Source organism: Hibiscus syriacus, unplaced genomic scaffold (genome assembly GCF_006381635.1).
Source record: "Hibiscus syriacus cultivar Baekdansim isolate YM2019G1 unplaced genomic scaffold, ASM638163v2 tig00116951_pilon, whole genome shotgun sequence".
NCBI classification, from domain to species: Eukaryota; Viridiplantae; Streptophyta; class Magnoliopsida; order Malvales; family Malvaceae; genus Hibiscus; species Hibiscus syriacus.
Window position 1 is genome coordinate 1,531,734 of NW_024063482.1, and position 26,141 is coordinate 1,557,874.

Sequence of the window (26,141 nt, forward strand, 5' to 3'; positions counted from 1 at the left end):
ATGAGATCAATATATATCAATATTATTCAAATTATGCAATAAAAGTATATTATAAAAATTAATTTAATGTACTTTTTACATAAAATATTTAATTAATCATAATCTCTTAAATTCTAAATGAAATATTAATTATATATTTAAATTTAATGAGGACTGATACTTGACTTTTGGGTTGATCGTTTGGTGCATTTGATTATTTATTTGATTCAATTAATAAATTTCAAAAAAAAATCAATTAATAGTTAAAAGAATTGATTAATTTAATTTTGATTAATTTGATTTAATTGAGGATCAAAAGAAAAATCAGAGAGCGCGTGGCACAAAGTGAAATGTTCCCGGCTACTTGATAAAAAGTTTCCGTATAAACCGTACGGCAGACACGGCAGATTAAATGATTATTTACTTTGAATTACTGGCTCAAGTAATAATATCCACCTCGCCGATTACCCGCTGATCATCTTCGAATCCCCGTTTTGCGAACCAACAAGATGGAATTTTCTTTAGACAGACGGCAACAGAAAGGAAGGGGCCCTCACATGGGTACCACTCAATGGCCTACTATTCTCACATGCACTATCTTTAATGCTGGAATCACTCGTGTGGGATGTGCCACATGTGTGGACCCCCTTATTCAATGACTCTTTGCCTAAGTTAGCCATGTTCCAACCCAACCAGTGTTTGCCTGGTTGCACATTGCAATTCCTACGGTATTCATCCCTCTGAATTTTTTAATTTTCTAATGTTTTTATTTATTATTTAACATAAAATTTTACGTTTACTCTTACACGTAATCGCTCACTCGAATTTGTGGAGGAGCCATCATTTATCTTCCGAATCATGGAAATTTGACCCAGCTCTTTACTCGTATGAGCTGACAAGCTGTATGAGAATCTATCTATTCGCGTGGCCCTAGTTTCTACTCATATATTTTCTCTTACACATAATAACAAAAGGGTTGGTTGTAAATTGTGACCGTACCAGTGGATAGGCTTTACATCTTTTCCACGAATTTCCATTGGGACATTTGACTACTATAAGTTGTGCACTAGTGGAGGATGGGAGGCCAGATACCCCATTACACACGCTCCATCGACATCAAACTGAACTTTTAACAAGAAATAGATCGAGAGAATATTGGGATACACTCAAAATTTTCAAAATTTTTGAATTTTAATATAATTTAAATATTCTTTTATATTTATTATTAATAATCTAATTTTGTATTTATAAAAATATGTAATGTTACATCCCATAAAATTTTAATATAAGTTCACACTTATTAATGATAATAATGAAAAATATAAAACCATAATCAATCATTTTAGGACGTATTCAAGATGATAAACATTATTCTGACGAAAAAGAAAACAATAAGAAAAAAAAGTCCAAATAGACCCATTTTTCTATGTCTTGGGGTCTATATACTTATCCTGATATGTGAACATATCAAGTTCAACACAAATGTGAATTATAGAGTAATAATGGTCATTTGTAAATTGACAAAATAAATTGATTATATTATCACGTGATAGATTTTACTAACGATGATCCTGATATCAATTAAATTAAAGTCTATAATAGTTAGTTATATATAAAAAAAAAAAGGATTTATAGCACCAGAACTGATTAGATGGTAGTTGAACCATATCAGCATTCTAAGTTAAGGCCATAATTGCCTAAAACATGATAAGGCCATAATCTTCTAATTTATTTATTTTTTACTTTTCAATGAAAATACTCTTAATTAAAAAATAAATATTTAAATTATGTTTCTGGTTTATTTTATGTATTTAACATTTTTTTTGTTAAAGTAAGAATTTAATATTTATTTTATTATTATTTAAAGTGTTTAATCGTTAATAACGTTAGAAAAATCCGTTATCCAATCGATACTTAGCACATAACATAATCTTTAATTTTCTAGATCTTTAAAATTTCTAAATTACTCAAAATTCCTAGATCCATAAATCTAAATCTCATATGCCACTATCGATCACCCCTCTTGCCTTTTGTCGTCAAACTGTCATTGGTCGATTGTCTCCATTATCGGTATATGTCGTCACCTAAAATCATTTATTTCTCATCGAACTACAGTACATTTCTCGCAATCCCTAAATCAAAACTAAGCCAACTGAACCTCCGACTGTTTACGAGGATATAGGGGTTTGAGAAATTAAAAAAAATAAGATTTTTTTAGAAATTCTTAAATTTAGTGTTATTTAAAATTAATATTAATAAAAAAAATAAAAATGTCACATGTCAAATAACCATTAGTTAATGAATTTTTAAATTATCATTGACGAAATAACCTAAAAAAAGATAATTGAATAAAACTTTAAACACTTTAAACAATAACAAGATAAACACTAATCAACCATTAGTTTGATTACTTACTTTTTAGTTAAATATAATAAAAACTCAATGAGCGTCCTCATAATCAAAATTGCATCTTGGTTAAGCACAATAAATAAAAGTAAAAAAAACTTACAAGGGGTCTCCAATGCCAAGAATTCCAATCCCTAAATATGTTTTCTTTGAGCCATCTTATCGAAACTATTTAGTTTCTTCAATTCAAGTTGACGAAGTATCTTCATTTCACCTAAATCGCATCCGTAACATTAAATCGTAGTTATTTTAAAAAAAAAATAAATCACGTCGTAACATCCGTAATCAAAATATCGCAATTGTAATCGAAACTACAATGACAACCGTAATTTAATAATATGTCCACGTGATAATATATCCTAAAGAATACTTCAATCATGGATTATTTCTCTGTTACTTTGTTATATGGAACAAACAATCCTATAGGCATGCATTCTTTTTCTTTTTCCGTAAAAAGAACATGGAAAAGAAAAGAACTATACAAAGAAAACTATTTTGAACCAAAGAATGAACAAATTAGTCCCATTTATGCCACCACAGAAGGATTAAACATCTATAAAAAAACAACAATGTTAATTGAAAAATATGTTGAACATACTTACCTTGTTAGAACGATCAGGAACTTGATGAAATCGACAATAATTATGAATGAATCCACCATTAAAACCTCCAAGAAGGATGCTATACCTTTACCTCAACGAGTCAATTAGAATTCAATTAATATCGTTGAGGAAGAGGTATAACATTATTTTTAAAGGATCACATACCCTTTTAAGAATGAATCCAACAATACTTTAATATTGTTAATGATATATACTTGTTAGGTTTTTGAACAATATAATACTATTTAATTAACATAAAAAATGATAAATATTAAAATCATACATGAAATTTGATTAATATACAGTATAGTATAATGAACTTTCAATTTTATTCAATTTTTTCAAGTCGTTAAATATTTTTATTATTAACTAATAAACGTTTAAATGAACCATTAAGTTGTCTCAATGATAAAAAGGAAGATTATTCTTTCTAGATGTCTTGAGTTCGAAGAATCGCATTTATATAGTGTGTGTATGTTGTCAATATGTTAAGAAAATTTTGGATAGATACTACATTGTAATCACATCTCAATCTATTCTTATTAAAATGTTATCTTGTTAATTTTTCGTAATAAGAGAACATCAGTCACTAAATAATTTCCTGTATCTTCAAAAATAATGTAAATATTTTATCTTTTCAAGAAAGTTTATTCTTTTAATAAGCCTCACATTTATATTCTAATTCGAGATTAAATTTAAATGTGTAATTCTATTTTTTTTAAATTAAACAACATATATTTTTAGTAGGCTTAATATAAAAATAAATATTCAAATTATACCTCTTATTTACTTTAGAAGTCTATTATTTCATTAAAGTAATATTTTTAAAGTTATCATTTTAAAGTCGATTTTATTATGTCCGTTAAAAAAATTGGTAAAGACTCATCCAGTCAGTTTGTGTTTAACACATGACCTACTTTTTAATTTTCTTTAAATTTTTTTAAAAATCATAAAATTTAAACAAAAAATCATATTTTTCCTATTTGTCATAGAACACCTCAAAACTCATAAAACCTCAAAATACCCCTAAAAATCCTAATCCTAAAGTCAATTACCACAGTTGGACGCCATTGTTGTCGTCGAACACCCACCCCATCCATCAAAGGAACCCTAATTATGGAGACAGAAGAAGAACAAATAGACTCCAAATACCAACTCAATCTCCATTTTACCTCCAAACTAAATATGCAACACATATCATCCACTTGCATAATATTAAATTACAATTTCAACACAGTATAACGATTGCATCATAATATTTTTAAAGATCATCGCAACACCGCAAATCGCATCCGCAACATAAAATCATTATTATTTTTAAGAAATAAATCACATCATAACATCCACTACTACGATACAATAATCGCAACCATAGTTTAATATTACGTCCACCCAATGATATATCATAAAGAATATGAACAAATAAGTCAAAAATCTTCAATCTTGGATTTATTTCTCTATTGCTTTGCTATATGGAACAAATTACCCTATAAGCATGCATTCTTTTTCTTTTCTCATAAGAAAATGGAAAAGAAAATAAATATAGAAAAAAAACTATTTTAAACCAAAGAATGAACAAATTAGCCCCATTTGTGACACTACAAAAAGATCAAACATCTATAAAAGATAGCGATGTTAATTGACAAATATATTAAACGAACCTTGTTATAACATTAGAACCTCCAATAATGATGCTATAACTCTTCCTCAAGGAGTCAATTAGAATACAATTAGCATCGCTGAGGAAGAGATATAACATTATTCTGATCACATACCCTTTTGAAAATGAATCCAACAATACTTCAATAACGTTAATGGCATATACTTGTTAGGTTTTTTACTCCTCGTTTTTCTTGAAATATTAATTTTAACACATTTAGGGTCTGTTTGTTTAGCTGTAATTGGTTTTTCGAAAAATGAATTACTATAATTTGAATTACTGGAACTGGAAAATGAATTACTGGAATTTGAATTCTGGAAAATGAATTACATTTCTGGAAAACATTTTCCGAAAAACATTTTCCGTAAAATGAATTACATTTTTCTGAAAAGCATCTGGAAAACGTTTTATGATGTTTGGAAGATGTTATTTAAACCCTTTTCCACTAGTTGAAGAGTTTTTAAAAAATTATTTATTACAAATATTAAATGTAATAAATAATAGTATTTATCATAAAACTTAATATTATTATTTTAAAATATTAAAATAATTTATTTATTATTAAAATATTATTTTTATAATTTTATTAATAAAAATAATAATTTTTGTATATTTTAGTGAAATAAAATATTATAAATTATATTAATTATTTATTAAAGTAATAGTGTTATATTATATTTTAAAAATATTAATTAGTATATTTTAAATATCTTTATTAAAATATTATTTAAATATATAAATAATATTATTCATTATTAAATATATAAATTTTTTACTATATATTATTAAAATAAAAATATAATATCTTATATTATTATAATATAATTGATTATTTTATATATAATATTACAAATATTATATTATATTATTATAAATATTAATAAATAAATAAATAATATTTTGATGAAAATGATATTAAAATATTTTATTAATATTAAATTCATAAAATAAAATTATTTTGAGTATTTATTCTTTGAAGTGAAAAGTTCGGAAAATGACTTACGGAAAATGAATCCGTAAGTCATTTTACAGAAAACACAAAGGAAATTCTGTTACTAGGAAAATGAATTACATTCTGGAAAACCAATTACGTTAAACAAACACGGAAAACATTTTCCGGAAAACGAATTACGTGAAACAAACACGGAAATTCAGGAAAAACCAATTCCGTAATTCTAATTACAGCAAACAAACACACCCTTATTCAACAAAATCAGGATATGAGTTATATAACCCTTCAAAATACATGATTTTTTTTAATAATTAAACATATTTATGTCAGACATGTAATTTTTTCTTTTTAAAATCACAACAAAATTATTAGGTCGATGTCACATGGAAGCTAAATATTTTACTAATCGCATAGTTTATGTAATTAGCAAAGGGAATGCATGTAAGACTGAACAATATGCCTTTTATACCTTCCGTAAGAAGTCATCAAGAATATGTAATAAACTGTAGTCTTTTGAACCATATAATAATACTTAATTAACATAAGATATGATAAATATCAAATATACAATATAATATATGAAATTTTAATTTTATTCAATTTTTTAAATCATTAAATACTTATGTTATTAACTAATAATTGATTAAATAAATTCATCAAGTGATTTCAGTAGTAAAATGAAAGGTTATTCTTCTTAGAAACCCTAAGTTCAATGAGTTACATTTACAAAATGCGTGTATATTGTCAATATTTATAAAAAAAAAATCTAAACATATACTCCATTATAATCACATCAAACTATTATTTATTTATTAAAAATTTATCTTCTGAATTATTTGTAATAAAAGAATATCACTGAATAATTTTTTTGTATCTTAAAAAATGTAAATATTTTATTTTTTAAACAAGTTTATTTTTTAATAAGTGTCACATTTGTATTTTAATTCGAGATTACATTTAAATTTGTATTTTCAACTTCTTAAAAATCAAAATAATATATATTTTTAATATGTTTAATATAAAAATATATGTCCAAATTATACCTCTTGTTTATTTTAGAGGTCTAAAACTTTTTGTCAAAGTAATATTTTTAAAGTTACCATTTTAAAGTCAATTCTGTTGAGTCCATTAAAATACGCAATCGGTTAGTCTGTGTTTAACATGTGACCTATTTTTAATTTTCTTTAATTATTTTTAAAATCATAAATTTAAAAAAAAAACACACAACTTTTCCTATTTTTCATAAAACACCTCAAAATTCATAAAATCTCCAAATACCCTAAAAATTCTTAATCCTAAAGCTCATTACCACTATTGGATGGCATCGTCAAACATCCACCCATCCATTAATGAAACTCTATTATTAACCATCCATTTATTGTCACCATAATTCTCTAAATTCTTAAACTTAAATCTCTAAATATCCTAATTCCATAAACTCACAGTATTCTAATTTCTAATTCCTTCCCCCTTTAACCACCCCTTCCCCCTCCTCGAAAACTCATCGTTAGAAGGGTGAAAATGGAAGGAATTAAAAATTAGGGTACTGTAAACTTAGGGACTTTGAGTTTAAGAAGATTTAGGGATTTTGAGTTTAGGTATTGAAGGGATTAAGGTGATGATGAAAGGGATGAGTGATATTGAGGTCTGGCCTCTGGCGAGAGGTAAATAAATTAGGATTTATGGAGGTCTTTAAATAAGGGAGAGAAAGTCGATCATTGTAAAGATCGTCTCACATGAGAAAAATAATGTCTAATTAATTGATTAACGTGTCACATCCGTAATTTGTCATTCTTAGTAATGGTTGTTAATATTAAATGATCGATTTATTATAAATCTATAATATTAATGATCAGCCTATTAATTTTGAAACATCGATAGAAAAAGAAAAAATTATTCAAACACGATTTATTATAAATCCGTATTCATGTGTACATATTTCGTTTTCCTTATAATATTTTATTTTATGCAATAAAATATTGTTATTTAATCAGCATCGATCCCTATCATAAACGATTTTTTTAATATTAATAAGCATAAAAGTCATAAAAAAGAACTATGATGGGCAAATTTTTATTCTCTCAGGAGATCGGGCTGAATCTATAGACCAAGTTCCACCGTCAAATGATATCTTAAATATATATATATTAATATAATAATAAATTACATTGCATTCTTAATAATAAATAATTATTAACATTTTCCACTTGTACTGATAGGAATATTCCACGCATGATTTTTTAAACAAAAAATAATTATTAAAAAGTTGCATCACTTTTCCGGCCTACTTTTCACTTTTTTTGTCGGAACGCAGCGATGGGTAGGCCGTTCTAGTTAAAGCACGGTTGAGATTCGTTATCTTAAATCCCAAAACACTCATTTTAATTCCATTTATTTACCATCCCTTCTACGCAGATCCTGCAGTAATTTCGAGTCGCACAGAGGGGTATTTCAGGACCTTCAGTCTCGCAGAGGATGATATGCCACGTGTTTTTTTCTTGACCCTTCTCTGCTTCGGCATATGGAAACCACTCATAATTTTCCCGCTTTCAAAAAAAATAATAATAAAAACTCCTCGGCAAATTTCTATCGAAATATCTGTTTATCCGTTCCAGCGTCAAGGGAGGACGTTGGTAGAGCTAAAAGCGGTGTCCTTTCTTAGAGTTTTCGAGCTCTTGTTTTGAACTGAAATGGTATAATTTAGTTCTCTGAAGTCAAGCTGATTGTTTCTCTGTAAAACTTGCACTTCAGCAATGGCTATCGGCGGTCTGGTTTCCAACCGGAGTTTCGGTTCTTTTATTGGTTCAGGTATTTGTTTAATTGATTTTTCTTTGGGGTTTAAACTTGCATCCCTCCCCCCAAATTATTTGCTCCTGGTTACATTCTGTTAAATAGTCTCTTTGGATTTGAAGCTTACTTTGAACTGGAAAAGAGTAGCCTATATTTCTTGGAGTCATTGAAGTTCGATGGAATTTAGATGAAAATTTGATTTCATGCAGTATCACTATATGTTAAAAGTGTGGATAAATGATGTTGCCATTTTTGATAATTTTGTTTTACTGCTGAATTTGGTTATTAAGTGATAAATGGTTTCAATCGATGGATGGGGAAAATATAATTTCAGTAAAACCCTTTAGCTTTCGCAGAACTGGGATTTTTTTAAATGGGATTTTGATTGGTTTAGAATTTTGTTGGATATGAGGTTGGTGTTGTGTGGACTGTGGAGTAAAAGTTCTTTACTGGTCATAAGCTTTGGGGTAATCGCCTTGGGTTTTAATTAATTAATTTCTTCCATTTAGAGATTTCCTCTTTATGTTCATTGCCATATTATGAAGGTTTGCTTACATTGCGAGTAACTCCGTAATTTGTAGTTTAACTGTGATAATGGCAGGTAAAGTATGTCTAGGGGAGCAAACTGTCTCGATTCACAGGGGAGACAGATCAGGCATTGCTTTTGTGCATGGGAACATGTTTTACCGAAAGTTATGGGGTCAAAAAGCCAATGGTTTTGTGCCTGGATACGCATGTGGCCAATTCCTTCGGAACACCGTCCATTTAGATGAGAACACTTTGAAACCTCTATCAATTTCATCTAATGGCAGGCGACTAAATTCTTCAATGTCACTGTGCTACTGTGAGAAGTCTCACAAAGTTCACTCTCAACAAAGATGTAGAGGAAGATTTGGATGTTATTCTCTTCAAAGTCCATTGCCCGGAGGTTGGCTGGAGCCAAGTGACAACGATAGAATAAGAAAAAGGGGTACTTGCGTTTACTATAAATCTGAGGAGTTTGACATAACAGAAGCGAAGGTGGTTTCTTTGCCATCTGCAGATGGAACTAACGAAGCTGTTTTAGTTGGGGGAGACATGCAAGAAGCCGTCCCTTTGTGGCAAAATTTTCCAAAGCGCTGGGTTATGGTGCTGCTTTGTTTTGCAGCATTCCTGTTATGCAATATGGACCGTGTGAGTAGTTTTCTTCGCAAACAATAGCACTGCAATAACTTTCTATATGTGTGCTGACTGAGCTGTGTGCTATATATGCCTTTTGCAGGTCAACATGAGCATTGCAATACTCCCCATGTCAAAAGAGTTTAACTGGAACAGTGCAACAGTTGGTTTGATTCAATCCTCTTTCTTCTGGGGCTACCTGCTCACTCAGGTCTGTTTCATATTTATTAAAAATGCATAATTATTTGTTTCCATTGAGGATCCGTACACCAGCATATACTGTGTTGACCTTCTTGTATTCTTGATGCATATTCTTTTTCTTGAAAGAATTCGTGATGCATATTCAAATCTTCTACTTTGATGCACACCTAAACATGTATGTGGTTTTCAAATCAGTGTTTGCTGAAACTCGAAATTCACCTTTTTTTTAATCTTATCATTTTCTTTCAACATTCAGATTCTCGGAGGCATATGGGCAGATAAAATTGGTGGGAAGCTAGTCCTGGGCTTTGGAGTTATCTGGTGGTCAGCAGCTACTATTTTGACACCTATTGCTGCGAGAATTGGACTTCCATTTTTGCTAATTATGCGTGCTTTTATGGGAATTGGCGAGGTTGGTTCTGCTTGGCTTGTTAGTTTTTAATATATATCCCGTACTGGCCTGTGGTTAACTACCTATCTACCTCCAAAATTCACTTACTTAGTGAAGCAGCCTTTGCTTCCTGTGCAAACAGTCTAAGAAGGTAGAACTTTTTATTTATTTATTTTATAATGCTAACTAACTTATCAGTTGGAACAAGATGAAAGCATGAGAGGAAAAGGGTAAACGCATTAACTTTAATGGATTAGAGGTTTCTATTGTTTTAACTCAATATATATTTATTTATTTTATAATGCTAACTAACTTATCAGTTGGATGAAAACATGAGAGGAAAGGGGTAGACTCTGCAACTTTAATGGATTAGAGGTTTCAACTATTTTAACTCCATACGGATAGAGGTTTCAACAGTTCACTACCTTCCTTGAAAGAGAGTGCAAAGGATACTCATCTGATTGCACTATTTTCTTTGAAGGGTGTTGCTATGCCTGCAATGAACAACCTACTTTCAAAGTGGATTCCAGTGTCAGAGAGAAGTAGATCACTTGCACTTGTGTACAGTGGCATGTATCTTGGTTCTGTTATTGGACTGGCTTTCTCTCCTATCTTAATCAGCAAGTTGGGTTGGCCATCTGTATTTTACTCATTTGGCTCCCTTGGAAGCATCTGGTTTGCATTATGGCTGAGAAAAGTGAGTTGCTGATTCCTTTAGCTTTTTATTCAAAATATATCAAAAGAATCAACAAAAATCTCTATTCTTCAAAGTCACCATTATTGCTAAAATGTTTAACTGCAATGTTACATTTTCACAATGCACTCCAAACTAGTAGTTTTGGATATTCTTATAAAAGAAGTAAATGAATTCTTCCTGCCCTTTTCTGGTTGCTTCTCAGGCTTATAGCTCCCCAAAGGAAGACCCAGAGCTTAGTAAAGAAGAAAAGCAACTAATCATGGGAGGCAGCATATCCAGGGAACCTGTCAAGGTCATTCCATGGCGATTAATATTATCAAAAGCCCCTGTTTGGGCTCTTATAATTTCCCACTTCTGCCATAATTGGGGAACTTTTATTCTCTTGACATGGATGCCTACATACTACAATCAGGTATTTGAATCATGATCCAATGAAGAATGTCAACTTTACAATTGACATCGACTCCAGTACATGCCTTTTCATTTGTTTCACTTTTTTTGCTTGCATTTGCGATATTCTTTTTCTGAATCAGATATTGGCTTTGACTTGTATAAGGTAAAGAGAATTGGCAGGCTTTGCTAAGTACTTATTGTGTTGTTAGGTATCAGGCTTGAGTGTATACGGATCCCCACTCCTTTTCAGGCCTTGTTGCTACTGCAGCCTAGGCCTTATTACTGATTGTTAATTACTAAATTTCTCAATGTCGTTGACCTTTTACAAATCCAAGCTAGCAGCCAGAAAATTATTTACGAATCTTGATTTTGCATTCTCATTTACTTTGATACCCAACATTATGGTGGTTCATACAGGTTTTGAAGTTCAACCTCACGGAATCGGGACTCCTCTGTGTATTGCCATGGTTGACTATGGCTGCCTTTGCAAATATAGGAGGATGGATAGCAGATACACTAGTGAGCAAAGGTCTTTCTGTAACATCAGTTCGTAAGGCAAGGATTGATTCTTTGGTTCTTAGAACTTGATTTATTTCAAAGGGTTATTAAATGCTTGCAAGTATGAACTTCTGGTAGATTATTATTCTGATTATATGTTATAACCCTTCTGATTTTATTTAAATTCAATGCACATTTCATCTTTCCTGCAAGTGCATTACCTAATGGTGCCAAATGCTAGTGAGCAGCTTGTACCACATTTGAAATTTCAAAGGTTAACTTGACCTATTGAGTGAACAGAAAAGTACACACAGGACAGGAGTATATTTTGTTTATATACAATGGAGTCTTGCATGGCATTTAGATGTGACCTTCGAATATGGAATGATAAGAAATGTGGTAGTTCAGTAGATGTGTTGGTTACTTGATGGTAACACTACTTGATTCATATTCCTTTCTTGTAATCCTTTCTGAAACCCATTAATTGTGCAGATCATGCAATCAATAGGCTTTTTGGGGCCTGCCTTTTTCCTTACACAGCTAAGCCATGTCAAGACACCTGCTATGGCAGTGCTGTGCATGGCATGTAGTCAGGTATGATCTTGTTTGCTTTCAATTTCACTTGAGCTTCGAATTACTGCAACCTCATATTAATTATTCTTTTCTTTCTCAATTATGAGATTCTTATCAGCCTAAACTTCCCTTAGTTTATTTTAAAATGTGTGTGTAACCCCCTCAGACCGATGCGGGTAACCCGATCTGAACTGGGGTGTCACATTAGGGCCACCGGAGCGACCTACTGTAAAAAATATCAGAAAATTTAAAACTTTTATCTAAACACGTAAACTCATAAAATAATTTATCAGTACTTAGAAATGAAACATATTTTTAGACTCGTATATAAAACAAAATACAATTTACATGCCCCCTAATTACATGTACTATACTCTGCAAACAACGCCGGACGAACTCCCTTACTGATGTTGATAGTTGCACTGGTTCAATCCTCTTAACCTGAAAAGGTGAGTAACAGAGTGAGCTTTGGAAAGCTCAGTAATACAGAACTACCAGATGATGCTGAAGAACGTGCATATACAGATAAACATATATTTCCTTATTGGTTTAGATATCTAAAGCTTTTTATGTTGAGCAGAGATTCTACTGATATTTCAGGGAGTAACAAACAATGAGCGCTCATTCCAGGGAATATTTCGGATGACTGAGTTCAGGAGATCAAAATAGATTATCTAGTGTGTTCCCGCAAAACCAGTGAAAAGATACGAATCTTTTTAAAATATATTTTTAAAAAACATAGTAATCCCTCTAACCAACAAGTCCAAATGTGTAGGTTCCCCAGAACCATACACCTACCAACACACCAAGTAAGGCCCTAAGCACAAAGCAGAGAAGCCTGCAGTAACTGTAACGATAACTTCCTCCAACAACACCCTCCCATAAAACATTTATCAAAAACCATATTAATCTCTCCAATCGAACACTCCATAATGTGTAGGTTTCCCAGAGCCATACACCCACCAGCACACCTAGTAAGGCCCTGAGCATAAAGCAAAAGAACCTGCAGTAACGATAACTTCCTCCAACAACACCCTTCCATATAAAACATTTTCCGTCAATAAACGGAGATATCAGAAATCAAAGTATAATTCAAGTCAAATATCATAACAGAATCGAGATAAGAAATCAGAACATAATTCATATCAGAAATCAGAATAGAATTTAAATCGGAAATCAGATAAAATATTCATGTGATTAGGGAACACACTAGTGTTTACAGATATTATTCAGAGATACTGGATAATCTTACCGGGCAGAGAAACACGGATCTTCGATATACCGATAGAATGCCGGAAGTTAGAATCACTATTGGAAGAGTTCATTAACTGACAGAATCATCAACTATTCAGAATGTGATTAATTAGGATCATATCTTATTCGGGCAATTTTCGAAGCTCTACATAATCAGAAGGGTATTCAGAATCCTTTACATTTGAGTTACTTGTGTTTTCAGATATGACGAGGGTGATTTGAGCTGATAAGGAAGAACGAAGATTCATGATCTTTACAATTTATGTCGATTGATCGGATTATCGAAACAACTCGAGATGATCAGCTCCCAAAACTAATGTTTGTCGACTGATCAATTCATTATCCTTTCAGGGTATTTACTCTTTAATACCAAAAATTCTTATCCATAGATCATCTTTAGAATCATCGCTGGATAGATCTTCCAATGGTCTTTATTTCATGTTTCAACAATGTCAGGAAATACTGACGTACTTGTTTCGTGGTTCATGATCCATAAAGACAGTACATCATTTAAGTTCATTGGCTTTCCAGACTCATCCAAATCAATTATTTAATCTTCAGTCATTGAGGTTACTTAGTTCATTTAGCAGTCAAGTCTATCCTGGTTACTTCAGATTTTTCCAGAGGAATTCAGACGCTTATGAATTTTGATACATATTGTACTTCCGCTCAGTTCAATTTAGTATTTATGGTTGATTTGTCTAATGAATATCCATTTCTTAGTACCGAATGCGCTCTAGAGTTGAGATAAGCTTAGTACTTCTATAATTATCATCGATCCAAACTTGAGAAGACGAACACGCATTCAAATGATATCTATGCCATTCAGGTACGGATATATCATTGGTGTTGATCGACTCACTTAAGTTGTGTTCCATAACTTTTAAGGGTAGTACAATACCCATGTTTATTTGGATTCCTTAATTAATCTAAGACATTTACTTAGTATAGTTCATAAGGGTATTTTGGTCATTTTGGTACTCGATGTTATTTCAGTCATTTTAAAGCTTGAGGATATCCATTCATTTATGGGTTTGGTGATATTCTTGGGTCATTTCTATTCCAGGGGTAATTTGGTCATTTTACAGATCTAGGGTATTTCAATCATTTCCTTCATCTATTCCAGTCTTTTCAAACAATTCTGACAAAAGAGCACCCTCGATAAATTATTCTTCTGGTATTTACTCATAACTTGGAGATTTACGGATTATCAGGAATTTTTTGTATAAAGGTGTGAACTTAACGATGGAACTAGTAATTCATCGATTTAGGAATGACTTCTTGAGTACTTTTCCATTCAGGGTCAATTCGGGCTACTTTTTCCTTTCAAGGGTAATTTCATAATTTCTTAACCATATAATTTCGGTATTAAAACTCTTAACAAAAATAAATGTAATTTAGAGATCCTAAGGTTAATTGCCTTTCTGAATAATCTCTGAACTTGAAATTATTTCTTATTAAACTTCTAATTTCTTGTACAAGCCATCAGAATTTTATTTAGTTACCGACTTTTTACCGCATTCGGATCGACTGTAGGAATTAATTTACTACTCAGATAAGACCAAACATTTCCTTATTCATGAATTTATCAATATCAACATGTTCCATAAAGCATAAAGAGATAGTAATGTATTATCTCGATTTCCATGCCATATTGATCGACTATTTGAACTCCATTCGAACGCCCTCGATCTTGAAATCAACTTCCAATAATTCCTCCGATACACATCAACAGAAATTTCATAAAAAACAGAGCTCAATTGCGAAAACGGATCGAATCAGGTGATAAATCACTGAAAAATAGCTTACTAAATTCGAATTTGGCGAAACGGACTTTGGAATCGGATTCAGGAAGTCGAAAAACATAAAATATGATTTTTCGAAAATTTTGACTTTTTGGTCAAACTTAACAGTCAAAGTCAACGCCGGTAAACGGTCAGTGCAGGTCAACGATCAACGGCTCATTCGGATTGGCTCGGCTCAGCGGCTCGGCTCGGTCCAGCCGATCAACTGATTTACCAAGCTGCCACAGAAAGCCCACTCGCAGGGGGTGGCGTGTGCGATGTCGTACTATGTCCAAAAAATTTCACAAAAATTTCTAAAATTATTTTAAGGCATTTTGAGACACTTACCAAGCTCGGTTCACAATTTTGAACGGCGGAGAGCTCGATTCCGAAACGTCATAAACTTTAACTTTATCACCTCTCACGCGCTGGCGACGGCGGAGACAAGAAGGACACCGGTAGACTCGGAACGATACAAAGAACACGATGGTGCAGGAGGTGTCAAAAACGGGTGGCCGGATCGACTTGAATCGACGGAAAATCAACTTCCGGTTGAGATTTACGACGAACGACGTCAATTTACGATGTAATAGAGGTCGGATTTTGTTTTCTTTTCAATGGTGAATCTATTGGTGGTTTCGAATCGACGAACGGTGGAGAAATCGAAACTCAAAGTAGTTGACCAGGGGGAGTGGAAATGGGAAAACAGACGCGGAAGGGGTTTATAATTCAACACATAAGAAAAATGGGTAAATTTAGGACTGGGTCTTTGAATTTCTTGCACTTTCTAAAATGGTCTGTCAACTTTACGATTTTACAATTTAATCATCAATTTCTTCCAAAATATCACTTAAATTCAAAATTTATAATTTCTAAAATTTAGCCCCTAAATTGGGGTGTGACAGTGTGCATAGTGAACTCATGTCTTAGACTGACCAAAAAAGATCATGAGGTGTTTGGTTTCTCTTGTGGTTAAAATGAGATGCAACTAAATAAATTTTCAACCTAGCTGAGATTTTGATCCATAAATGACTTTTTCTTGACAGGGATCTGATGCATTCTCACAGTCTGGTCTTTACTCCAATCACCAAGACATCGGCCCACGATATGCTGTAAGTTTCTTTACAATACATTATAAAGTAATGTATAACTACAAGTGATGTCTCTTGCGGATATGATATCTCAGTTTTGCTCCTACTATGGTTGTGATATGTTTTTGTGAAATTTGAAAGACTGAAGTAACATTTCCATCTGCGTAAAGATAAAATCAGTCCGGTGTTTTCTGCGAAGAGCTGAAACTAATATCAACAGATTGATTATTGGAGTTTTTACCACCCTCAAGAAAAATATCATTATCGGACGCTTTTTTTCTAGATTCCTTGATGAACTGTGTTTCCTGTTTCGAATGGCATTTTTCTTTGTTCTGAAAGCAAGTTGTTTGCATCAATCACAGGGTGTTCTATTAGGACTTTCAAACACAGCCGGAGTGCTGGCCGGTGTGTTTGGTACTGCTGCTACCGGTTACATACTCCAACGAGGTTTGACCAAATCTATGCACAGAATAATTGCCTTGATGTTGAATTTATTCTCGAATACTTGTATCGAGTTTATTATCACATGTAAATTTCACCCCTGCAGGTTCCTGGGATGATGTGTTTAAGGTGTCAGTTGCTCTGTACATCATAGGCACGTTAGTCTGGAACTTATTTGCAACCGGAGAGAAAGTTCTGGACTAAGAAAATGTAGAAAAATGGTATACGAGAAAGAAAGGAAGCCGCCGACATAATGAAAAAGATGGCAACTTTCTGAGTAATAGAATGAAGCAGACATGCCAGGGTGAATGGAAAAAACCCTGCTGAAGACAGCAGAGAGCGGTATTTAAAAAACATTGTACCAACATGTAAGGCCCTCCTACTTCAAACAACATTTTGAGTTGGCTGGAAAATTGTGTATTTTTCAGGCCGAAGTTCCTTGTTTCATTTCATTTTTAAAGTGTAGCAACTCATGAACCATCATCTTCATTAAAAAAGGAATTAATGTTTTGACATTAAATTTAAAAATGATTAATTAATTTGATATTTTTTAAAATATTAAAATCATAATTATTTTTTCTATTATTGCTGTACATATTCATATTAAATTGAACTGTAATCTCAATTCTCAAAATATATTTTGTCAATAAAATACCTTTTATTTTATTTTTTTAAAGTCGTCTTTAAGATATTTTTATGTATTTTCAAGATAGAGTTGTTACTCTATTTTTATTTTTTGTCTAGACTCGGTAAATGTTGAAGCACAACGCTTTCATATATCAATATTTTATTATTACATTAAAACTAAATAAATATTAAATTTTAATAGATAAAGTTTAATGAATATTGAATTACATATATATGCTAACTCGATTTAGTAAATGATTGTTTTATCATCGAGTGTTGGATGTAATGAGAATGTATATTGTATTTTTGAAGAGATGATCAAAATTATTGTAAAAAAAAAAAAGAGAAAGAAAAAATTGAATCTTAAAAAAAATCTTGTTGGGAGGAAAAGCCTTGAACCTGAATATATATCATAAAATAGACATAATTTTATTTTTGAATAAATATATTTTCATAATGAAGGTAATCAGGACATGGGACTTAATTTTTTCTTTTAGGGAATATGTATACATCAAATTTGATGTGACGATGAACTCGAACCTTCAAAGAATAATAATAAATCTTTTAATTATTGAGGCTCTTTGATTCTTACAAGGTGATAACTTGAACGGGACTCAAAGGAACTAATCGTTAATAATAATTTTTGGTTATCATCATCATTTTTTTTCTTACTTCGAAAATAGAAACCTTAAATTGATTAATATATGTGGTGACTGATAAAATTATTTGGATTAAGATGTGCAGAAAACAAACTGCGATTGTGAATATACAGAGAACAAGAAGTCAATCAAGCTTTTAATAATAAAATTACACTGTCAACGCTTCAGATGCTGTTCATGCAATTAAATAAATCAATCTTTAACGTGCCAAAAGAGAGGATAGAATTTCCAGCAAATTACAGTTCTTCTTTCACATGCTCATCAATCTCTTCCTTCTTCTTTGATTCCCGGAGTTTCTCAGCCACCACCTCTATCGGCGGATCTCTGGGTCTTCTGAAAACTTGATCTCCAATCTTTATCTCGTACGCCTCATCCTGGTTCAATATGAATTCCTTCAACTGCAATTACAGAACATAGAAAAATTCCCACTGAATAAAACAAGGAACAACAAATTTTGCAGCTGCAAAAGGAATCATTGTGAGCTAACCTCTAATACTTTGTGCCCGTCTTCCAAGTTGAACATAATTGTGCCTAAATCGACGCCCATGAATTTCACCCCAAGCGCTCCCGTTCTCAGGAGTTGGGTCCATTTAGCAGCTAATTCAGCTACCGTGTTCTGAAACCAAAAATTTCCCAATTCAACATTAATTGCCCAATAAATGAAATGAAGAGAGAGACAACCTTATCTCGAGGAATCCCTAAGCGGAGCTTAACGAAGCCAAAAGCAGGGCCCGTCTGGCGCTTCGTGATTTCTTCTTGAATCTGGGAAAGCTCCATGTTGTCGAAATCAGGTGGGGGATCGAATTCATCGGAGGATTTCTTCTTACCCCATTCTTTCCATGCTTCATCCTCCTCATCGTCGACGACGTCGTCGAGATCGTTGGTAATGTGAATCTTTCGCTTGCCTCCCTCCACTCCGATTTGGGATAGAAGAAGAAGCGAAATTAAAAGCAGGAGAAGAAGAATTGAGTGATGATTCTTCATGTTGGAAAGGTTGGAGAGGCGGAGTGGAATGGATTTTGCTGCTTTGCTATAGCGATGGTCTCTGTCGATCTTTGTGTGATCTACTTAATTATTCTGCTTTCCTTTTATACTAAATTAAGCTTTTTACCATTAAGATAAACTACATGATTAATTATGTTTGAGTAACTTTCCTTTTTCATCACTGGTTAACATTCTCGATTTATAATAAATCAATCATTCGATATTAATAGTTAATCATTCGGTATTAACAGTCGTTATTGAAGATAATAGAATATTGATATGGCCCGTAAATCGAATAGACTCGACTCGAGCTCGACTCGAGTTCTTAACGAGCTGAAACAAACTACTCGATATTCGACTCGAAAAGCTCGTGAACAGCTTGAAAATATAATATATTAAGATTTTATTTAAAAAAATAAATTAATAATAATATTAATATTTATGTATTGATTTTTTTTTTAAATACAGTAAGATTTCATGTATTTAAGGTTCATGTTCGATTTTGAATTTGAGACTTCAATCAAACTAAATTTAAGATTTTTTTTTTCATTTCGAGCCTTTTCGAGCTGCTCATGAGCTTCAATTTAGGATTACGAGTTCGAGTTGAGTTTGAAAATTTTAAACTCACGAGTTTTCGAATCGAGTCGAGTTTCATTTCAGAGTTTTCGAGTTAAGTCGAACTCAACAATACTCGAACTCGACTCGGCTCGTTTACACAACCCCTACATGTAGGCCTATGAGTCTGGTGTATGGTGTACGGACCTGACTTAGACGAAATCATGATAGGAGAAAAAATAAATTAAAAAAGAGAAAAAAACTATATGCTCAATATCAAATAATCTCTTTTCATCTTTCTATTTTTCTACTCCATTTTCATCATTCTTTTTTCATCTTACCAAGCAAAATTTATGGCTCAATATCAGCGCAGGCTGTCTCAGGTGGCTGTCACTTGCACCTGAGACAGCCTTTTGGAATTTTTTTTTTGTCAAGCTAATAGGCGAAAAAATACCAGGTTCTTGTATCACATCCAAAATGCCCGTATTTGGTTGATGTTGATAGTTTGAAAAAATGAACATGAATATACCTCAAAACCTGAAACAAGCATGCACCGGGTTGCTCGAGACCAGAGGTGTCATCAATCAGTGTTTCTACCCCTTTCAAACAAAATTGGGCCACCAGAACTTTCACTCATCAAAATGTAGACTAAGAGGAATGTCTATTTTAATCGAAACCTCAAAAGAACTAACCGACAGCCTTTGCGTCTTTGTCGATCTATTCCTTATTTACTTGGAAGAGTATCTTGATTTTTTCTGCAGCTTCTTCGGGGAAATTAAGAAGGTGCAAGGCTTAGTTACTTCCTGCCTGATGCCTTTAGCAACTGATTCAAATTCAGGTTCATCATCGCTGTCGATGTTGGTCGGAGTGACTCGATTCTGATATGCTCTACGCTGCAAAAGGAAGACATTGTAATAATAGCAAACAAGTTCTTCCCTACTTTTTTTGCGGAAGTGCTTGCGGATCTCATCCCAAAAACATTTTTGTACTGATGAAGGATTTGACTTCACTATATAAGAAAACATCTTCTGTTCTTCCTTACTCCAAGCAGATCCAACATCTTCACCCATCTTACCAAATTTCCACTTGTAGAAAGCTGAACCCAGCTCAAGCCTCATCTTCGATCTTTTCTCAGCAACATGAAATTTTACACATTCCACAGAACCTACACTACGACAGCCACATGAATCTTGTCTTCCCTTCCCGATCCGGTCCCTTTCAATTAGAAACCTCGGTTCCTTTTTCTCCAATGGCCAAAAACGAGTCCCCAGCCATTTTGCATCACTTTCTGAAGCTACATCTGTCCATGCTGGTACCTCAGCTTGAAAATGTGGCCCAATAGGAACTGGATTGACAACGTCCCAATAGAAAACCGAACCTGGCGTCACAGAGTCACAAGTTCCATGCAACTGTTTATAAATCCCAGCCTTAGGACCATCCAGACCCTTTGATGGCAAATTCCCAAAAAGGAGCTTCTTGGTGCAACTCGACCTTTCTCTGAGTTTGTACCCAATGTTTGTGTTATCATCATACATGCATGGATGCATCTGAGATTTCTACAAAAGTATGAACATAACATAATGCAATTATTATAACTTACACAAAAAGGAAAAGGAAAACACAGAGGTATATCATGAAATAACCTTTTTTTCTTATATAGACAATTGATAGCACAATACAAAAACAAGAAAACATAGTTATAGTTTCAAATCATCAGGATTCTTTGAGATAAAAATCGGAATAGTGCTACTTGGCATGTTAATAATGCTTGCCCTTCAGACAAATTATAACAGCCCGTATCAAAATTCAATTCGTTCGACACGTCAATACTTTTTTAGTCCTTTTTGCATCATAGTTCACTACTTGATCATATTAGGTAACCCTATAGGTTTTCATTCTTCAAGGAAAAGTAATAATATATATCAAGCAAAAATATATAGTTACATACCATGAAACAGATTAAATATACAAGCCTCTAAACCACAATAAAAATAATTCCATTTCCACCACAATGGTTCTGCTCATGGATCTATTATGTCATTACATCTATTTAAGATATCTTGATATTTCCAATAAATTATTTTTATGCTGGTATTCTTTGAGAATACATAGTGCCAGGTGAATGAGTTAACATTGGAAATTTAGACTAAAAGTAAGGGACATGTAATAACTAAGACATACAATGACCTCCCACTTCAATTAATGACTTATAAATACCTGCCATTTTGATTGGTCAGAACTTGACTGATCACCCTTTCGGCGAAAGGCAGCTTCTCGAAACAATAAAATCTGCTTCCACAGTTCCTCACTGCCAGAAGGCTTCCACTTTATGCACTCCGGTAATGAACCAACCACTGGATCACATGGATACTTCGCAACCTCTATAACCCAATTAAGCATTCCCCACATAGAATCCCGCTTCCTCTTATGGGATGAAAAACTTTCCTTAGTGTCATTTGAATCCAACGTCACATGATTAGCACCATGTGAGCATTTCTTACACTCAACAGAATCCTCCATAATTGCACTCTTAGCCTCATACTCGTTACACATTTTCTCAACACCAGATGAGTTGCCCACACTTCTCTCCAAATCTGAAGGTGTATCCACATATTCATCAACATTAATGCACTTTTTTCCGTCTGAGTCAACCACCACACTCTTCGAGTCATCATCATTTCGAAATTTTTCCATCTCCTCGTAATCCAAAAACTCCTTTGTTAAATCAATATGTATAGATTCTTCACCGTGTACACATTTCTCTCCTTCACCTGACCCTGCCACTATACTTTCTTCCACTAGAGAAAACTCCACAAATTTCTTAGATTCCAATAAAAACCTTTTATGCTCAGCTCCCATCTCCAATAAATGATCACTATAATGTGATTCACTCGCCGAGTCCTTACTTTGAACAAATTTCTCCAACCATCTCTCTAATGAAACTAAGTACTTAACATAAACCAACTTCACCAACGACGCTATATTCAAACTTAACCCAGATTCCGCCGCAACCGAATCCCATAATCCACTTTCCGAGACAGCATTGTATCCACCTTTCTCTCTTACAACTAAGAAAAGCTTAAGCCAGTCCACAGGCTGCCCATCTTCAGGCATTGCAGGGAGAGAGCAAACACAACCTTGGGCACAGATCTCTTTCAGAAAGAGCCCATGAAACTTTTTAAACCGGAACCTAAGCTTATCAGGTTCAGATTTCAACAAAGACCCTTCAGAAAATGAATCCAAATCAATCGAAGGGCTTGCCGGGTCTTTCTTTTCAGGGTTTTTCTTGCAATCTAGTGAAGATTCGTCAGCTCCACTCGACAATCCTGTCATTGGTTTGGAACTCAAACCCTAAAAAATAGTTATCAACTCATACGTATGAACTTTCATTATTTGACAAAACAAACAAAAACGAATCAGGACCAAAATGACAAACAAATATAAAAAGTAGTACTATGTTAAATATGAAAGAACCAAAAAAACGAGTAGCCATGACACATCTGGATCTTTTTTGGCGGGAATCTAGGGTTTTGATTGAGTTTTTTCGGATTTTAGCATTCAAAGAATTTCCCTCCTTAAGCACTAACCAACAAATGTAAAATCAAACAAAGGAAGAAAAAAAAAGGAGAAAACATACCATAAATTTCCCCCCTTTTTTTCTCTTTGGGGTATGAAACGGAAGGGTTCCGATGAGACTCTTCTCTGTGTTTGCTTTTTTATTTTTTATTTTCGCTTTGCCCCTTGGATTTTTCCTTAATACCTCTTTTTTACCCTTGTCTTTTGAGTTCTTCGCTAAGCCCCACTTTGCCTTGGGAGAGTAAGGGGGGAAAAACAAAGGAGTAAGAGGGTCTAGTGAAGTTAAAGGCATTCAAAAAATTGTCCCAACCATCTAATTTATATCGTCATCATGATTGGTTCAACCTAGGTTAATTATTAACCATGGTTTTGATTGGAACGATTGGTATGGTTATATAAAGGGCTTTTTAGGGATGTAATCAACTTTTTATTTTCAATTGACATAATTTAGATTTTGATTTGCTATTTTTATAAGGTCAATGATTTAAGAGATAATGATAAATGTTGTATTCATATATATTTTAGGTTGAGTACAAAAATAAATGTTTAAATTATATCTTGAAAAACGTTTTAGTATCTAAAAAATTTTTCGTTAAAAATAGATGTCTAAAGTTTTTTTCGTTATACTTTTAACTATCTAGACCGTAACGGTCATTAGATTTTATCGTTATCTACATATGTCACGCATATAAATTTCAAATATTTTTCCTAAATTTTTTATTTTTTATAAAATATAAATATATTTAAAAAAAATCTTCTTTAAAAAAAAAGAACCCAACCGTCCCTCGTCCCCTCCACCCAAACTCTTCTTCTCCCACCACCACCACTTTTCTTCTCCTCCTTCTTTCACTCTTTAATGGTTGTTGGCGTTACATCCGTCTCTGGCGAAGGCTGCTGGCGTTCCCTCCCCCTTCTTCTTCTTCATCTCTTCTCCTTGTCAAAACCAGTCCACCCTTCTCTCTCATTTGTTCTAACGACGAAAACTCATATCATAAAAGTTGTATTTGGTGAAGGATTTTGCTTTTTTTTTTAATCAAAACCCATATCGACCAGTCCACCCTTTTCTCTCATTTGTTCTAATAACGAAAACCCACGTCATAAAAATTGTATTTGGTGAAGGGCTTTGCTTGTGTTTTTCATGAAAACCCATATTAGAAAAATTGTATTTGATTTTTGTCAACACACATTTTTCGTCCTACTAGGATTCAAACTCCTAAAAATAGGATAGAATTTTAGGATTCAAACTCCTAAAGATATGATAGAATTTTGCTAGGATTCAAAAAATAGGATAGAATTTTATGATTTAAACTCCTAAAGATAGGATCCACAAGCACTATAAATAGCCATTGTAACTCACCATTGTAACACACGATTTACACACAAAAACATAGAGGAAAGCACGGAAAGATACAAAGGCAAAACTATTGTAAAGGATTCGAAAAGGAAATAAAAGGTAGCATTTTCTTTTTTCTTTCTTTTGCATGTGCACGTTATTTTTCTTGAAATTTGGTTCGAATAACCCAAAACGTAGGTTGCGCCGATGACCAAAACGGGTGGGGTTTCGAAGTTTCGAACCTTGATCTACCCCGAGGCTTATTTTTAAAAATTGGTTTGATTTTCGGTTAAAGGAGGGGAAGAGCTTTTTAAAAATCTATATTAATCCTTTTTTTATTATATGGATATTTTATTCATTTATTTTTATTATTCATGTTATTATTATTATATGTATATATATATATATATATATAAATTATTTTCATTTATTTTTTACTATATTTTACTATTATATATATATATATATTTCTTTAATATTTTACTTATAAGTCTAATATTACTATCTATATATATTGTAATTATCTTTATCTAGTCATATATTTTTTATACTTTTAATAGTTTATTTATATACCTATTATTAATATATATTCTTAATTATTTTTATTTGATTATTTTTTATTTACGTAATATATCTTATAACTTTATATATATATATATATATATATATTTTTATTTTCGTTTTTTTATTTATTATTATTATATTATTTTTTAAAAAAAACCTTGTGTCTTTATCATTATTATTATTAAACATTATATTATATATTACTAACCTAGAGGGTCCATTTTTTGTCTTATTTCTTACTAAAGCCCCCACTTTCGGTGAATTGAGAGGGTATCTTTTCTATTTTTAAGTATTTGGTGTACATATATTGCTTATTTATTTTATTAATACTTTGATATATATATATATATATTTTTTTTTTCTTTTTTTCAAATATTACTATATACAATTATTACTTTACTATTTTTTTTCTTATCTTACTTATTTATTTTATTTTTCCCTTGTATCCTATTTGTTTTCTTTACCTTGTTTATCTAACACATTTCTCGATTTTTTTTCAAATCAATCAAGGGTAAGTAATTAGGATCGAAACTTTACTTTTTAATTTAACTTGTCATTTTTCTTAATTAAGACAACTGTAAATTACGTAGTACCGTAAGGGCGGTTCAAGGGTGCTAATCCTTCCTTGACCGTAACCGACTCCCGAGCCCGACATATTTCTGGTAAGACGCAGATCAGGTAAGAAATAGGGTATCCGATCAACCCATTTATTTTTAAATAAATGATCGGTGGCGACTCCAATCCATATTTTTCAAGTCGAAGCCCAATTCTGGGGCCCAACCGAAAGACGGTTACGACAGCTTGGCGACTCTGCTGGGGACGGTAAGTGAGTCAGGCTAAGGTAATTTCCAATTGTCTTTTTAACGAAAAGGGTAAGTTTAAATTTTAAGGTAATATTTCGATCCTTTTTACTTACTTTTGATTATTTTCGAGTAAATAGTTGGACTAATCGTTTTTTCATGATTTCAGCCTT

General features: G+C 32.5%; 3 protein-coding genes across 3 annotated transcripts; 1 reads left to right on the forward strand and 2 right to left on the reverse strand.

Moving 5' to 3' along the window:
• Positions 1-8,153: 8,153 nt before the first annotated feature.
• On the forward strand, positions 8,154-17,317 carry LOC120189137 (ascorbate transporter, chloroplastic-like). Its single transcript, XM_039192470.1, has 12 exons — positions 8,154-8,230; positions 8,275-8,407; positions 8,991-9,562; positions 9,651-9,758; positions 10,005-10,160; positions 10,621-10,836; positions 11,039-11,248; positions 11,647-11,784; positions 12,220-12,321; positions 16,385-16,450; positions 16,792-16,876; positions 16,977-17,317. Exons 2-12 carry the CDS (start codon positions 8,353-8,355, stop codon positions 17,072-17,074), a joined length of 1,806 nt encoding a protein of 601 aa, XP_039048401.1. The 5' UTR covers positions 8,154-8,230; positions 8,275-8,352; the 3' UTR covers positions 17,075-17,317.
• Positions 17,318-18,265: 948 nt separating this feature from the next.
• LOC120188614 lies at positions 18,266-19,223 on the reverse strand. The gene is made up of 3 exons (XM_039192012.1): positions 18,838-19,223; positions 18,644-18,772; positions 18,266-18,554 (listed from the first exon to the last, which is right to left on the reverse strand). Exons 1-3 carry the CDS (start codon positions 19,138-19,140, stop codon positions 18,393-18,395), a joined length of 594 nt encoding a protein of 197 aa, XP_039047943.1. The 5' UTR covers positions 19,141-19,223; the 3' UTR covers positions 18,266-18,392.
• A 647-nt stretch (positions 19,224-19,870) lies between these two features.
• LOC120188857 (AT-rich interactive domain-containing protein 1-like) lies at positions 19,871-23,547 on the reverse strand. Its single transcript, XM_039192240.1, has 3 exons — positions 23,333-23,547; positions 21,913-23,046; positions 19,871-21,251 (listed from the first exon to the last, which is right to left on the reverse strand). Exons 1-3 carry the CDS (start codon positions 23,333-23,335, stop codon positions 20,424-20,426), a joined length of 1,965 nt encoding a protein of 654 aa, XP_039048171.1. The 5' UTR covers positions 23,336-23,547; the 3' UTR covers positions 19,871-20,423.
• Between the last annotated feature and the right edge of the window lie 2,594 nt (positions 23,548-26,141).

Coding starts and splice junctions, on each gene's coding strand:
- LOC120188614 (XM_039192012.1), bottom strand. CDS start 19,140: ATGAAGAATCATCACTCAATTCTTCTTCTCCTGCTTTTAATTTCGCTT. Junction 18,773..18,837: donor TAGGGATTCCTCGAGATAAG/GTTGTCTCTCTC, acceptor TTTTGGTTTCAG/AACACGGTAGCTGAATTAGC. Junction 18,555..18,643: donor ACGGGCACAAAGTATTAGAG/GTTAGCTCACAA, acceptor CTGTAATTGCAG/TTGAAGGAATTCATATTGAA.
- LOC120188857 (XM_039192240.1), bottom strand. Junction 21,252..21,912: donor CTGACCAATCAAAATGGCAG/GTATTTATAAGT, acceptor ATACTTTTGTAG/AAATCTCAGATGCATCCATG.
- LOC120189137 (XM_039192470.1), top strand. CDS start 8,353: ATGGCTATCGGCGGTCTGGTTTCCAACCGGAGTTTCGGTTCTTTTATT. Junction 11,785..12,219: donor CTGTAACATCAGTTCGTAAG/GCAAGGATTGAT, acceptor TTAATTGTGCAG/ATCATGCAATCAATAGGCTT. Junction 16,451..16,791: donor ACATCGGCCCACGATATGCT/GTAAGTTTCTTT, acceptor CATCAATCACAG/GGTGTTCTATTAGGACTTTC.